At 41.7% G+C, this 16,696-nt stretch overlaps 2 protein-coding genes across 5 annotated transcripts in view; both read left to right on the top strand.

Annotated features, from left to right (window-relative positions):
- Positions 1–7,404, top strand: part of glra3 (glycine receptor, alpha 3) — a 36,167-nt gene extending 28,763 nt beyond the window's left edge. Inside the window, exons 7-10 of one of the 2 annotated variants that reach the window (XM_028975744.1) lie at positions 2,692–2,906; positions 3,362–3,508; positions 4,449–4,562; positions 5,593–7,404. In XM_028975744.1, coding sequence (XP_028831577.1) covers positions 2,692–2,906; positions 3,362–3,508; positions 4,449–4,562; positions 5,593–5,880 — 764 coding nt within the window. In that variant the 3' untranslated portion in view covers positions 5,881–7,404. The remainder of the gene's footprint in view (positions 1–2,691; positions 2,907–3,361; positions 3,509–4,448; positions 4,563–5,592) is intronic. The other variant, XM_028975745.1, reaches the window with a different exon arrangement.
- A 198-nt stretch (positions 7,405–7,602) lies between these two features.
- On the top strand, positions 7,603–16,589 carry hpgd (15-hydroxyprostaglandin dehydrogenase). 3 transcript variants are annotated; one of them, XM_028975747.1, is made up of 8 exons: positions 7,603–7,756; positions 7,960–8,083; positions 8,585–8,691; positions 9,188–9,284; positions 13,939–14,015; positions 14,446–14,609; positions 15,092–15,229; positions 15,350–16,589. In XM_028975747.1, the coding sequence occupies exons 1-7, from the start codon at positions 7,649–7,651 to the stop codon at positions 15,213–15,215; spliced, it is 801 nt and encodes a 266-aa protein (XP_028831580.1). In that variant the 5' UTR covers positions 7,603–7,648; the 3' UTR covers positions 15,216–15,229; positions 15,350–16,589. The 3 variants fall into 3 exon arrangements, with proteins under 3 accessions (XP_028831580.1, XP_028831579.1, XP_028831581.1); XM_028975746.1 differs by having other exon boundaries at positions 15,092–16,589; XM_028975748.1 differs by lacking the exons at positions 15,092–15,229; positions 15,350–16,589 and having other exon boundaries at positions 14,113–14,582.
- The last annotated feature ends 107 nt before the right edge of the window (positions 16,590–16,696 follow it).

Genomic DNA, 16,696 nt, shown 5'->3' with positions numbered 1-16,696 from the left:
TTGTATAGGTCGCTCAAGCTGTCTACCTGTTCAGTGTAAGATATACAGTAGACCCCCCATGTTATTTCCCACTATAAAGTAGTTTGAGCTTTAGTAAATTGGGTCCTCTGAATTTATATATTTACTTAAATTTCATGAGTCATTGAACCCACTGCTGAAGAACATGGACACTGCCTTCAGTGTCTGATAAACTTCACTAGAACATTGGTGTCTGACCAGCAGTGCAGTAATGCAGTGTGGGAAAATGTATTCAGTTTTCCAAGAATCTCTGCTTCTAGGGGGGGTAGATAATTTGGAGTCAGGCAGCACTGGGGTGAAGGTTATTGAAATTGATTATAGGATCAGAAATTCAGTGCTTGAGGGACCTCCATGTTGAATCCCAGGTGGGCAGTCACATTGTTTATTCATGAAAGGCTGCCTGCCCGCTCACCCAGAGGCATAAATGGATTAACCAAAAACCATTAGAGGCACACTGCTCCACATGGACAAGCTAATGGGCAGTAACACATTTATGGATAATTTTCTCGCTCATCACTTTCCAAGCAGCGCTTATCCCCGAAATAAGCTGAAATTTAGAAACAATATGCAAAATTAAATAATTATTGAGGCGAGGTTGTCCACTCTGCATGGATTGGCCACAGTTGCTAGAAATTGCAGAAATGAGGGGAGCCCAGCACTCCCCTCCTGGAGGATGGATCTGACAGCCCATCAGAACTAATGCCCCATGAGTGCAAGGTGCTGTCAGCATCCATAACAAACTCTTGGCTCATCCTCTTCCTCTTGCTTCTCCCGGTCTGGACTTTTTGGCTCTCTGTAGCTTACCTCAGGAGTTGGGTGTGTGTGTGTGTGTGTGTGACGGAGAGAGAGAAGGGCGGATGTATTCAGATGAAAGCATGGACAGGTAGGCAGTGAATGTATGAGTATGTTAAAGAGAGAAAAAAAGGTGAAAAATATGGTACAAAAAAAATTAAGAGTTATTGTAGTAAAGATGAAAAATCGTTTTTCTTAATTTCTTCTCTTTTTGGGTGTGGGCGTGTGTGCTGTTGTGGGTGTTTGAGTGCATTACTATGTAAACGGTCCTAGAGGAAGTTGGGATTTAGTGAAACTATCACAGTTTTTTCAAAACTAGTCCCACATTACCAGTACCATTACCAGTTACCCAGGTAACTCATTAACTTATGAGTGTAAAATGAAAACCCTCCACACACATTAACTACTAATTAGGTTCAGTATTCAGTGGGTTTTGTTTGTCAGTGGAAAGAAAGAGCAAATGACTTTTTTAGTGAAAATTCTTTCTTGAGTGTGTGTGTGTGTGTGTGTGTGTGTGTGTGTGTGTGTGTGTGTATGTGGGTGTTTTGGGGCATATTTGAGAATCTGAGTGCATTATTTGTGTGTGTGTTTGTGTGTGTGTGTGTGTGTGTGTGTTCATTGGTGCACACTACCACTTTTCCCATCTCCCAGTTGAACTGAGGCAGAGAAGGGCCATGCTTCTGGATGGCTGGTCAAGTAAACGTACTCTCTCTTCAGCCCTGATGAGTGTTTTCTGCTTCTCATGTTGGATGGCTGCCAGCCCTCAGGGCATTGGTGTGTGTATGTGTGTGTGTACGTATTACCTTCCATGCATCCATGCAAATGGTTTGTGTTTTCAATGGGTGTGTTTGTGATTTTGTTTTAACTGTTCTTCCACCCTCAGTGTTTGGAGTGTGTGAATGGAATTGTGTGTTTCACTGTAAATATGTCTGAATGAGAGAGTGAGCGATAGAGAAAACCTCTCTACCTGTATGGCTGTGGTTTAAATGTGTAAAAAACAACTCTTTTTGGACATCTGGGTTTTAGCTTGTGCATAAACCTGCATACATCTTCAATTTACTGATATGTGTGTGTGTTTGTGTCTGTCCTGCTCCATGCTGCTGTGCTGCTACACACACACACACACACACATACACAGAAGTGTAATCAGACACAGCAGGCTGTGGCAGGGCACATAGGTCAGGCAGCTCATCACACTGCATCGAATCAGCGGGAATGTGAGTGTGGCACATCCTGTGGGGACAGCCCTCATTCTGCACCCACTCTGAGTGACTGTGTGAGCCCCACTGTTGCCACTCTGCCTGAAAGTCAGGTGACACTTTGGGAAGTTTGTAACATGAAGTTTGTTTACCTCAAATTTAGATTTAGTTGAATTGTGACTCAAATGTTTAGTTGATGAAGCTGGTATGTTCGTGACATTGTCAAAGAGCAGGGGTTCTAGTTCTAGTGAATGCTAGCTTTCTTTCACTTCTTTTGCATTCTTCTTTTTTGGGTGTGTGCATGTATGCGGACTAATGAAAGTGAAGTGATGCTCTGTAATAAATAGTAGGGATTTGGTACATTATCAGTATTTTCTAGATCTAAATTCTAGATTCCACCCATGTTTAATGGCATCTTAATAGACCATAGTAACATTCATAGACCACATAAATGTTTTCTTGCTTGCAGCCCTTTTCACAATCAGACAGCACTATCTAGTGATGCTTCCTTATTTGATGATGGTGAGGAAGTCTTATCCCAGGTTGTGGTTGGGAAGCACCAAATTTGATATATAGTGCTGTAGTTAGTTTAAATATATGGACCACTTTACATTCGGGGCAAAACGGTAATTATCACCTACTAACCCATCTGGTTTATTTCTGTGCCTCTTTCCCCTGACAGGTAAGTTTACTTGCATCGAGGTGCGTTTCCACCTGGAGCGGCAGATGGGCTACTACCTGATCCAGATGTACATTCCCAGCCTGCTCATCGTCATCCTTTCCTGGGTCTCATTCTGGATCAACATGGATGCTGCGCCAGCCCGCGTTGCATTGGGCATCACCACAGTGCTCACCATGACAACACAGAGCTCAGGCTCCAGGACCTCACTACCCAAGGTATATGTATGCTTTTTTGTGTGTGAAATCAATCTCTTTATTGGTACATTGTGAAATGTGGGTAAGATTTGTACCTATGAGCACAATGAATTCTAATGCATATTAATGTCTTAAAAATTCACTAATGAAATTGAAATGAACCGTAACCTTGAACAGAACAGTGTTACACAGATGATGTTCTGCACCTCTGCAGTTCATGAATGAGTAACAATTAGATATTTATGATATTTATGCAGATGGTGCAATAATATTATACCATTGGCAGTGCAAAAAAGCACATAATCCTAGTTTTGAGTGGAGAGGTACACTCCATATTCAAGAGGTCTCAAAATGATGAGTCCAGCTTTGTGGACTTTGTAGATAAAAACGACTTTTCCAACATGAGATCTGGAAAAAGTGAACAGAAGTATTGGTCAACCAACTGCCTAAGTGTGACTGTGTATGTGGTGCTGCAGGTGTCCTATGTGAAAGCCATAGACATCTGGATGGCAGTCTGTCTGCTGTTTGTCTTCTCCGCTCTGCTGGAGTACGCTGCCGTCAACTTTGTCTCTAGGCAACACAAGGAGCTGTTAAGATTCCGCCGGAGGCGAAGGAAGAACAAGGTGAAGTGCTTGCATACGCACACACACATACACATTTACACAGGTGTGAGGTGTTTTAAAAAAAAATGTAAATCATAAAGCTTGATTCACAAATCAGGTGATTCTTAGAGCAACAAGAGTAGATAATTGGATAGTCTTAAATAAGCCTCTACAGAGATGCTCTGAGCAGATTGGCTGGCCCAAATAGACTAGACAGAGATTGAAGGTTAATAGAGTTTTCACCTTGAGGACTCCAAAAATATTAAGTCCCATTAAGGAAAACATGCAAGCAAACTGGTATTGGTCTTGAAACTGTCCCCTTAGGTGGCAGTAAGTACATAGCAAGGGCCTTATGTCACACCCTGGACCAGCTTGATCCCCAAAGCGATGCAGACACAAATGGAGTGTGCCAGAGATTTTAACCTTTGTCTCTAGGCTAGAGTGTAACCTTTATCTCAAAAGAATTTCAGTGTTTTCAAAAGCATGAATAAAACACCATTCAATGGCTGTGGATTTGAGGCAATTCTGCCACCTGGGGATTTTCAGAAGTTACTGCAGCACATTACGATTTTGGGGGGGGGGGGGGGGGGGGGGGGGTCTAAAGATATCACTGGACAACTTTAACATAACATGCCCACACACATCAATATAGACATCTGTTGTTCAAAAAAGCCTTACCTGAAGTAGCAAAATGATGGATATGAATTGATGATTAAGATTTTTCATTTATCAATATAAGTACACTAGAATAGAATAACTTATACTAGAATGAAATTAAGGGGGCAATCCTGGGGATATCAAAATCCAGTTCCATAATGTTCATATTTTTGGTTTTGTTTGATTTTCGTATGTACATGTGTTTGAACATGTGATGTTTTGTTAAAGTTTACATGAATCATTTCTGTTGCTTTTTTGTTTGTTTGTTTTATTATTACACTGCCTCCTTCCTCTTTTATGCCAGAGTTTTGATCAAGGTCTCGATGATGAAAACTCTGAGTCACTGCATCGTATCAATAGCACGAGTGCTGAGCCCACATATGGATCAATGGGCCAGATTTACCATTCAAACGACAGGGTAATGATGAGTGAACTGTGGTTTGCATCATGTGTTTGTCTGCCCCAGAAATCCTGTCACTTCATGCCCCACATCTTGATTCAGTTAAATTTGTATGTTTTAAGAGGTTTTTGTATACAACACCATTCTCTACTGTTTAAAGTTTTACTTCATGATCTCACCCACATCTGGTACCCAGAAGAGTTCTGAAAATAACAGAATAACAAATGACTGTTTCTCATCACATTTTGTTTGTGCCCGGAATGTCTGGAATCGTTTTTGATGGGGACACCACTCACCTCACTAATCCTGATACTCACACCTTTATTACTTCCTCACAGCATTCCACAACTCCATCAAAGCTGATTAAAGTGATGTGTATGTTTGTAGAGGGCTTCATCTGAAAATGAAACATTTCCTTTTAAATGTTTAATTTCTTTTTCCCACCACGTAAATGATCACGTCGATCATTTTCATTTATGTGGAAATGGATTCTCATGTTTTCCATTCTAATGAATAACTCCCCCATTGCTAAAATAACCTCTGACATGGCAATAAGGTATGTTGAAATTCTTTCTCATGTCTTAGACAGAAAGTCAACAAAAGCTACAGAGGTTCAGAATAAACTGACAATGAGGAAAGATCAAAGGGAACATAGTATCTGCAGGTGTACTAAAGGATAGAGATCAAATAAGGTCCATCTTGAGACCTGAATCATGTCGGGTTAAATGTGAGCATCACTGCAAGGAGAGTCCAATGAATTTTCTTGAAATAAAGTAAATTGAGGCCTGAAATGAACTGGCAACTGTAACCTGAAATTGTTATAGTTGCTAACTTTCGACCTGAACCTGAAATGAATAGGTACGTTAGTGAATCACCGGATAATAGGTGTATCATTAAATGTCAAAGCATAGGCATAACATCGAAGCAAACTAGGCCAAAAGCAATGTACAAAACAACCACGCGAGACCAGCGTGACGACCCACACGGACGATAACATGAAACTATAGCAGTCAGGAGCGCGAGATATAACTTGTGTCTCTCACTACAGGAGGAGAGCGTACAAGAGAGCAGAATGAGTTTCACTGCCACAACAGTGGCCGCCAGCAACCCAGGGAAGGATGGCGCCGTCCCCAAGGCCGTCAACAACGTCGCCCAGCAGCCCCAGGTGACCTCCTCTGCCAAGAGCCACGAGGAGATGAGGAAGCTATTCATTGACCGCGCCAAGAAGATTGACACAATCTCCCGTGCCGGGTTCCCCCTCGCTTTCCTGTTTTTTAACATTTTCTACTGGGTCCTGTACAAAATCCTTCGCCACGAGGATGTGCACAAGCCATAGGAGCGTGAAGGACAGCACTGGAAAACTGAACTCAACAAGCACCCTCATCCGGGATCTGTTGAACAATTATGTGCTAAATCTACCTGGGGAGAGGGGTTATAAATCCAAGAACTGTGAAAACATACACACACACATTTGCACACATGCACATGTAGAGCCAGAAAAAAGGAGAAAGCAGCTGTAATTGGCGTTGCCGTAGTTAAACTCACAAGAAGACAACACACCTACTATGCAACAGAAAGTGTGTCGTATAAGACTCCATATACACACTCTCACTCACGCTATACACACTAATGGGAGTTGTGTTCTGCACCAAAACACTCCGAAAAAGAGAATATCACACCTCGTGCTCACAAAGCGTCCCCCTGCCAGTGGGGCAAGGCTCCACTAAGCCTCCCACCCACAGTGTGAGGATTCTGCAGGGCCCTCTCACTGCTCTGGTCTTTGTGTCTTACAGCTGTACTGCCAATGTTAAATGTCTATGTTTTGATACACAAAAAAGTTAAGAACACCTGATGTTAATCAGAGGAACAAAAAAATGATGATATTTTGTCCTTTTTAAATGTACAGTAATTCATTTTATTGGATGATGAGGTCACTGGAAACATTGTACTTCAGGTTGTGAGTGACGTGGGCCTCACTTTATTTCATTTCCATCACATTTCTCCAGAATGTCAACATATTCCCCTAATGCGACTGACTACAAGCACTGACAGTATTACAGATCAAGACGTCCCTGAATAATGAAACTCAAATTAAGCAACATAAAGTGACTGGTGGTGGGAAATAAAGCCTCAAATCCCAGGCTGTACACAGAGATATATTCTGCCCCATGGTATTCTGTATTTAAATTAATGCCGATGAAGAAATGGTGAAGAATGAGATGCAGGGCCAGTTGGAACTGTTGACTGCACTAGATTTGGGAAATCTGCAGAGAAAATATTGCATATTTGGTGTCACAAATGGGATTCAGGAAACATAACTAAAAAGCCGCATGAATTGTCAAAGGCCCGTTCGACACAACTTCAACAAGAAATATTTATTTATTCTTTTAAATTATGGAATCAATTTATCGTCTTACATGTTGCTATATGGCATATAAATGTATTAATTTATCAAATGTATCATGTTGTACTGTTTTCTGTTTTGAAACTTGCACATTAACTGTGGGGTACTGACAATCTGTGCCATGCATCACAGAAAACATCACACTTTAAGCCACATGGGTTTTTTTATCGAACTTCTCCAAAAGGTAGCCAACGGGCTTATTTAAAAAAAAAACAATGTTAATTCATATTTTTAATGCAAGTGTATGTATGATTAATTTATTTTGTGAAAAGGCATTAAATGTTATGCATGACACGTATCAGTGTAAGATATATAGATTTATTTTTTTTCTGAAATGTGTTTAGGACCTTCACACCCAGGAACACTCAGAGAGGTGGGACACGAGTACACGCGTTCTTCCATGTACATCTGTAAATACTTTTCATATAAAAGAAAAGGAATAAAGATCCCACGGGACGTGCGTGTTTTTTTTTTTTGTTTTTTTCTCGGCAGGGCTCAGGTTCTTTGGTTGGGGTTGAGAATGTACGTTTCCCTCCCGGCGGTTCAGGTACTGTCGGTGAAGAAGAAGGAGACGCGGAGGGGGGGACCGGGCCGAGTGTAAACTGAGACGCTGTAATTAGGGCCGCCGCCGCACGCCCCCTGCTGTCGGCACGCCGCACTGCACGCAGTTCGGGCTACAAAAGGCTCCGCGACTCCACGGATGACCTTTGAAGAAATGGCTCTGCGCGGAAAAGTGGCGCTGGTCACCGGCGGAGCGCAAGGCATCGGGAAAGCCGTGGCCGAGGCGCTTTTACAGAAGGAAGCCAAGGTTGGTTGCACGTTGTTCTCCCCTTTTTTGGGGCTTTTTTTTTTTTTTTTTTTGTCTTCTCTGGGATCTGGTCCAGGAAGGTGGTGAGTAAACCTGCCTCCAGGTAATGGTCACCCCCACAGCTCACTCCTCCCCTGCGCCGGAGTCTCCAGGAAAAAAAGGTCCGCTTGCTGCTCGCTGACCTGTTGGTGTTTGTGCTGAAGGTTGCAGTGGTGGACCTGAATCAGTCTGTTGGAGAGGAGTGCAAGAAAGATTTAGATCAGGGGTTCGGCGAAGGAAGCAGCATTTTCATAGAGTGCGACGTGACAGATGGTGAAAAGCTCAAAGGTAATTTGTTCCTGTGCTGGTTTGTGCTGATTTTTTAGGTCACCTTGTATTCCTTGAATGCATAACCTTAAAATCCACCAGTGAATAAACAGTTGTCCCCTCACAGGCAGCTGTTACGGTATGAACATGTTTGTTCAAATTGTCCCAGGTCCTTTTTTTTTATATGCAGATCAATGGCCACCAGTGTCAGCCAATGAACGGCAGAGAAATTGGCACGTCCTATTATTCCTTAAAACACAAGGTTGAATGAAATAATGGTGCGGCGTGCTTTCCCGCCGGGGGTTGTTTGTCTCCATCCGGCTGGAGGCAAGTTTTTAATTGAACGTTTCTTTGTGGAATGCTGCACTGGGCTGTCAGGTGAGGCCGTGCGGTTAAAGCTACGGCCCCCCCCATTCTGACTAATCCGCACCAGTTAAACCGTGTGCTGTTCCGGCTGCAATTGTTCTCAGAGGTGTGTTGCTCTGTTTGCTGACGGGAGAAACGCTCACATTTCTGTTGCAGACGCCTTTAAAAGTACAGTGAACCACTTTGGACGACTGGACATAGCCGTCAACAACGCTGGCATCAACAATGAGAAGTACTGGGAAAAGACCATTGATGTCAATTTGGTAAATAAAAAAAATGCTCCAGAAAATGTTAGCGAGGAAAATCAGGAGTAAAACATTAACTGTGCGTGACACCTCTGAGCACCATCCACTCCTTCATAATTCATTCATAGTTCAGGGCATTGCATGTCCAGCAGCTGCTGGAGAGACACTACCCTCTCCCTGGCTCGTCTCCCATGCAGCAACCCAGGTCAAGGCAAGGAGCCATGCAAATACTCCACAGGGGGGAATGTCAATGAGAATTAGCGCAGTGAAAGCACACATTAGTAAATTAAATGTCACAGTGACCTGGTGCTCGAAACGAAGTGCAGCGCATACTAATGTTTAGGAGCAAATCAAGGTTCCGTTCGTCTGGAATTGTGGGAAATTCCAGATGAAATATGCCTGCCGTTCAACACCACTCCATCTAAAACAAAAATGTGCAAACAAAGGCTTACACAGGAGGATAGTGCGCAGAGGTCACTGCCATTTTGGGGATTAACATGCATCCTGCCCACAGACGTCAGTCGTCAAGGGCACCTACTTGGCCCTGGAACACATGAGCAAAGAGCACGGCAAGGAGGGAGGTGTCATCGTCAACGTCTCGTCCATGGCAGGTAAGAGCCAGAGTTGTTTTATTCTCCCCCCACACAGTCTTCGAGGTACTCGTCTTGATGGATGTCTTGCACATGCAACCGTATTGATACATGATGAATTAAAAAAGCAGCTCATGATATAGCTACCAAATAGCAAACAATAGAAATGTGCTTGATGGTAACATGTGCAGATACCTGACGTGGAGTATTATTCCTGTTGTGAAATGGGTTGTGGTTGACGTCGCTGTCGCAAGATTTTCTTTTCAGCAGTCATTTAAGGTTAAAAGCTGTCATTACTCACCCAGCTATTGTTCACCTTTTAGCTGGTGTCTTAATGGCGTCATTTCATTGGAAATAACCAGGCTTGACATAAACATACAATGAGTGGCCATTAATGTAATAAATGAGTAATTATGATGAACAACTCAATGAACTATTTTTATTATTTTTTTTGCCAATCTGGTTGAATCTTATAGCTAACAGAGTTAATGTTACTGGCTAGTGAGAATGTGTAGTTTTTGGTTTTCTTTTCAGCCTATCCTTTGTTATAATGTTACAATCATATAATAATGAACCCTGTAGACATCTCAGCTCACCATAATGGCTGTTAATGCACCAGTATGAGTTTCAGGGTCCAGATTTATGCAGGGCAATTTAATATGCATGTGATATTATCCACATCCGTAACCCATACTCTCCACATTCTTTCTTGGTTGTTTGGCTTGGTGCCCACAGAAACCTTTCCTACCTGCTGGCAGGTTGGTCAAAACAGAAATTTAAAGACGAAAACACAGCCTTCCTTTTTTCATCCCCCCTCTCTGTACAGTACGTTTTATGTCAACACTGTGGCCAGCTATCACATTACTGGGAGCAAAAAAAAATGAAAATTATAATAAATATCATACTAATCCCACACTACACCAATATTTACACAAACTATGCCTCTAGAAGACAAAATTCTTCAGTATTGATTCAGTCTGTCTTGCCGGTGCTTTCACCGGCTCCAACTTCCAAAGCCAAATCCATCTTACTGCATTTTCCTCTATTATGTGTCCAGGTCACTCTGTGGTCTCCAGGGACACATTTTGCATTGGTCTGTGTAAGGTGGGCTCTGAGAGGAGATGTTGAATTTGTTTAGGCTGATGTAAAGTGTCACGCCCTGTCTGCATGTGGACTGATTGATGGCTCTGTTGCTAGTGCAGAATAATCCCGTGACTCAGTGTTGCTTAGCTGGAAACGCTCTATCTAGGTCTTTCGGATTTCTGAGTCGGCTTTTGAGAACCCTGTTTTCAAAGTGCTGTAACAGGCGAAACACATGGGGCTTGTTCGATTATGTCAGGTCAAGTGCGTCCTCCGGATTTGCATAATTAAAAAGACAAAGACAAAATAATTACTTTAATTACTGTATCTTAAAGAACAGTAACTTACTATTGTTTTCTTTAGTGTGCAGTATTTTTGTGCTTCAGTATTTACTCTCAGACGGCAAATTTTCCTAAAATCAATCTCAAACCTGCCCAATCTGGCAACACTGAGTGCATGATCCTGTCTCCTCCCTCGTCATCTGTTTACCTCCAGTTTCTGTCCTCATAAAAAGAACTTGTTCATGGCGCCATCAGCGGATGTCTCAAATGTGATCTACTTTATAATCATCTCGGGAAGTCCACAACCAAAACAAGCATGCAGATAGATTATATTATATATATCAATATATTCTGACCTAACCCATCCAAAATGAATGTTTTTTTAAGTATCTCTCACTCACACACTGCCTCTTGCTTTCATTCACCCTCATCCTTCCTTGTTAAAATAACCAGATACTTTTTTCCCGGCTCAGATGTTTGCCTGCAGATGTGTAAACACACGGTGAAAGAGGAGAGTATTTACTGAATCTTGGCTCACCGTGCAGGATTAAAGTACACTCATGTCTCCCCTGTCTGTCCACCTGGCTCTTTGTCACAATACAGTTTTTTGCCTGAAAACGTCAAGTAAATCGTCGATTTATCATGTATTCGAAACACCAGATGATTTGTGAGTGCGGTGTGCTCTAAAGCTGTTGCCACGTGAATCGCCATCTGCACACTAGAAACTGAAACACACTTAAAACTCCTCACATCTTTCATACAGCAGTACATGAGGGATCCACTGGCGTAGGGCATCATGCAGGACCGTAGTAGCTGTACTCTGGATCTGCACTGCTAGTGCCAGACAAAATAAGGCATTCCTCAAACACGCCTAGGTGCTTACGCCTATTCAGCTCTCATGGCAAGGCGATATCATCTTCCACCGAAGGAATTCCGAGATAAACACAAAAGCCCTTCAGTCGGCGAGAGGGACAACTTTTCCTTGCTTTTTTTTAAGACAAAGACAGCACAGATGCAGGGGAGAAACACTGATATAAAAGAATGTTAATACAGACGGTGGAATGTGAGTAAAAATGCTCAAGGCTGTGCGAGAGCAGCCACATCCTGTAGCCGTTCTGCTCGATGGCAAACAGGTCAACGGCAAACTCTGCAGTTTCTGTAAACATGTTTGGAGAGATCTGCACGTTGCCTAATGCGCTGTCTGTTTGAAAGCTGGCCCAAGGGTCCGCCTGTGTGCTTGCCAGAACATAGACCTGAACACATCTGCACAGAGTGTGTATATTTCTCATGCAGTAACACACACACAGCTTATGTTAGGGCCCCGAATAAAAGCATGGCGCTGTGGGGCTAGTCATTTCTCAGCTGTGTTGTTTTACAGCATTTGTAGTGTGAGGTAACCACACCCCACATCCGCATAGAAAGTGGAACAGAGGTGGTCATTGTGCGGTGCCTATGAATTGGTAATGGGTACTGACAAAAAATGTGCCATTGCTTGCACATGGCCTTTGAACACTGCTAAGTGTCATGTTTAAAGCTAATAAAAAAAAAAAAAGGTGACTGTGTGAATAGGGAAATGTCAAAGAGCTTGAGTCTCACAGGTGCCGCACTGTGCAGTTTGACTCTGTTTGAGGCATGAGTAGGATTGAGGGAAACAAGTGATCTTATCCACAGCTGGTTGGGATTTTATGTGCCCCTAAAAGAGCAGCACAGCACTGTAAAGCTCAGAACATTGCTTTGGGAAATGATCCGGCCTTTTATGCCCCTGCAGATCAATCTGTTTTAAATGAACTCAGCGGCCAGCAGCATTTTCCATGTCTGAATTCAAAGGAGGAAGAAGTCTTGCGGGATTTTTTCCATGACTGAGGCATTGGGAATTGGAAACAGCTCCGTTTGTTCGTGGTACATCAGAAAGAAGCACTGGTGCGGAGCCAACAGAAACCGTTACTCTACTGCCTGTTGATGGATCTCACAACACCGACGTAAGATGGGACACCCCAGGTCCATGGCATTCTGTGCTTTTATCTTGCGCAGAGGTCCCCCGCATGTGTCTCTGTCAAGTGGCCTCCCCCGGGCAAGAGGTGTGAAAGCCAGCCATTTGACTGAGGGCCCCCGAAGAGAAGTAAACAAAATTGGTAGTAGCAAAAATGGGTGGTAGTAGCCTAGTGGATAGTCGCTCTGGATAAGGGCGTCTGGTAAATGCTGTAAATATAAAATGTAAACTGTAAATAGAGGCACCAAAGGAAAGATCCTGACTGGTCTGGAACTTTTTGGGAGCCAAATGTATAAGAGAATTTTCTCTTGTTGGCTCTTGGCTTCTCTTTCCCCCAGTTTCTGCTGCTTTGCAGCTTGGCTCCTGATGTTCTTCTCTCTTTCTTTATCCCTTTCTCCTTTCGTTTATGTTACTTTGGTACCTTTTTACATACAATATTTACATGCAACTGCAATAGAAATTTACTGGTGTTACTAAATAAGAAACCTTTATTGATTTTGCCATGCCTCTTTCATGCCAGGTAATATCAGATTGGGAGTTTCAATATACAGGTTTATTTATTTTCTTGCAGTTTATTTCTTTGCATCGATTAGTGAAATTCACATAAGGACGAATCCCTTTTCATAATAAATCTCAAGTTGCTGTTTGAACATGCAGAAATAAGCGTAAAGAGTATACTAATACATACATATGGAAATTAAAGTGTTAAATTAAATTAAATTGTCACATGTGATACACAGCAGCACAGCACACGGTGCACACAGTGAAATTTGTCCTCTGCATTTAACCCATCACCCTGAGTGAGCAGTGGGCAGCCATGACAGGCGCCCGGGGAGCAGTGTGGGGGGACGGTGCTTTGCTCAGTGGCACCTCAGTGGCACCTTGGCGGATCGGGATTCGAACCGGCAACCTTCTGATTACGGGGCCGCTTCCTTAACCGCTAGGCCACCAATTATTTGCCCCCCCCTTATGAAATTAGACAACACTCTTGATTTCTCCATGAAAATGACCATTAACATATTTTGGTAACAAATAATCTATAAATAACAACAAGTTTATTGAGAATATTTTATCGATACACAACAATTTGAAACAAGAAGCCACCCTTTCTGTGATTGTTCGCTAATAAACGTGATAGATTCTTATTTTATGCACTGTTAGCTTCTAGCACTATTCTTTTTGGTGGCAATACTACATTGTTATCATCCACCAAATATATCCAATATAATGTTTTGATGTATTTGACAGTGAGAACGACTGATCACGTCATTCATAGATGTAAGCATTATGACCACAATGTGCTGTCTATTTTATGTTTTCTTAGCATTCCTGCACTCACCCCACCAACCAGTGTATACTGCCACAAAATACGGGGTGATTGGCTTTACCCGGGCAATAGCGGTAAGTTCCCGCTCACGCTGTGTCTGGTGCCGTTTTTGGACCATTTCAGAGGCAATAACAACTTATATACACACATGTTGACACTTGTCAATTTCAGGTTTTGTTCTGCTTTTGCCAAAGGCTTCGTCTATGACAGACAATCTTATATATACTGCCACAAAAATCAGTACCTTAAGACAGAATTGGATCATAACTATGGATGAAATGTCTTTGGCCTTCCACTTGATCTGGATCTGTGGAATCTGGGATCTGAGTACTGATGGAGGAAGCATTGTGAAATAAATGGTTTCAGTGTAAACTTTACAGGTTTGCTTTGGGCTCTGGCAAATGCAAAAACGCACTTGCTGTACACACTGAGTGACTGAGAAGAAACTAGGTCTGATGTCTTTCATGTTCTTTAAACCAATGTGCTCATTGTTTATTTAATCAGGATGCAGCCGCGATGGGTAACTACGGTGTGAGGATTAATGTGGTGTGCCCAGCGTTTGTGGACACAACTCTGCTGCAATCGATTGAGTTAGAGGACAACATGGGCAAATACCACAAGTTCAAGGACGAAATAAAGCAGCGCATGGACAAGTTTGGAGTGCTAGAGTGAGTATCCTGAAGAAGGTTCACATGTATGATTTTTAGATTATTTTGTGAACAGAAAGCACCTACAGAATTTCGTGGCTGACATTATGGTCACCTTAAATGCCCATTAAGGTCAAAGCAGGACCCAAAGCCTGTTCATAATTGATAATTTCCTGATAATTAGCCTGGACAGAACTGGTTGTCTCCAGATAACTAGCCTAGTTAAGCATGATGACTTAATGCATTTGCTGAATACCGATAGATTTGCAGATCTATTTAGATGTGAATCTGGATTTTTGCGTGTAATTTTTTTTAGGGTCAGGAAAAAAAAAGAAAAATCTGCATAGATAAGGAAACAAAATAAATAGTAAATAAAGAAACAAAACGCAAAGAAATACCCACCATTTGAAAGAATTTTGGCTTTGTTTAAAGTTAAGTAGTTTTATTGAACCCATGGTTTGTCACATTACTTCTCACTTGGGTGTTTGTGTGCTTTTGTGCAGTCCGTCGATAATTGCTGAGGGCATACAGACGTTAATCACAGATGAAAGTCTTAATGGTGCCGTGATGAAGATCACCTGCTCGAAAGGCATTCATTTCCACACCTATGAGCCACTCTCTGCCTGATGCCTGATACCCAGGTAGATCTAGATCTTCACTACACTACAAATGGGCATGAGACCTGCTGTGCATGGCCAACTTGTCAGTACATTTTTATACAGTCATTCTCCTAAAAAAATTCTACTTAATTTTGCACACAGGTCAGCAAACTGTCAAACTACGGCTCTCCAAATATGTTGTATACCAAAGGCCATTAATTTCACTCATGTATTTATCCCCTTCCAGACTAAACCCTAAATTAAGACCTGTGTGCTACTGTGGTTCACCGATATGCATATAATTGGCCTGTAGATTAGCTTGCATTTGTAAGTCAAGTCAGCAACAGAGATTACAGACTTCTTCCTTGACAGACCAATTTTGATTGATAGCTAGATAAATACTTTACCTCTTTCTTTCCAAATCAGCGGCCTCCCAGGCATTAACTGTCCTGTCTATAAAAAAAACATTCATAAAATCTACCTCTGCATTTGCATGTTGCAAGACAGTTAACCTGTTGAACAACTGTGCAATGGTGCAAAATGTTTGAGCCCATACTGAAATGTTGTTAAATTGGCTGTTTAAGGCTATTAAGGCTATATTATGGTGCTGAGTGTAGTGCTAAGTGTACATGTGCCAATGTCTGCACAGTATTGTGCACTGGTATTGGAAATAAATATGAGTTAAAAAGAAACTGCTGGCAGGGTAATGAGTGGTAGCCCTACCTTGCCAGATTTTTCATGTGTGCTCCCATATTTATGACACAGTTAGCACTGATAAAACTACTGCCCAGACAACTGGGACATATCTGGATACATAAGGCTAGAACGTTCTGCAAAGACTGGTAGTTATTTGAGAAGAAATATATTTTTTTCTTTCAACTAGGAGAGCCCCAGACAATGGCATATTACAGAAACTTACAAATATTATAATCGTGGGTCTGTACATTTATGCGATTGGGAGCTATTGTACCCTGCCAAGCTACTGGGATATTAGAAGGTTTATAACATGTAACCTGCCTTGAGAATTATCAGTTTGATAACAGTATACCCATGAAAACAGTTTTGGTGACAGAATATTTTAACCTGTTTGTCTAAACCTCTCTGCAAGGCATATTAAGACTGTATAGATGATAAATGTATAGACAATACAATAGTATTTTTGTAATGACATTTTTTTGTATGTTTACTTACAAAATTTTTGTATGTATACATATTTTCATGTTTACCTGTTGTGGAAAAAGAAAAGCTGTGTACACAATGAGATGCTCAAGTCCATTATGAATCATTGAGCCTCTTCCTTGAGAAAATTTAATGCTGTAATATTTACCTTTATTTCCCACAATCCAAATTATATTTAATTTCATTTTTATATCATAACAATAAAAGTGTTTTACTGACTATGTTTATGTTCTGACTATATTATTATTACTGTGCACTGTCTATAATTGTATTACTAAGTTACAGATAAAATAACCAAATTAATATAAATTCAGAGTGAGAAGGACAGTG

The sequence above is a fragment of the Denticeps clupeoides genome, chromosome 4 (assembly GCF_900700375.1).
Source record: "Denticeps clupeoides chromosome 4, fDenClu1.1, whole genome shotgun sequence".
Lineage (NCBI taxonomy): Eukaryota > Metazoa > Chordata > Actinopteri > Clupeiformes > Denticipitidae > Denticeps > Denticeps clupeoides.
The sequence above is the reverse complement of the archived record's forward strand: the minus strand, read 5'-3'. Positions and strand labels throughout refer to the sequence as shown.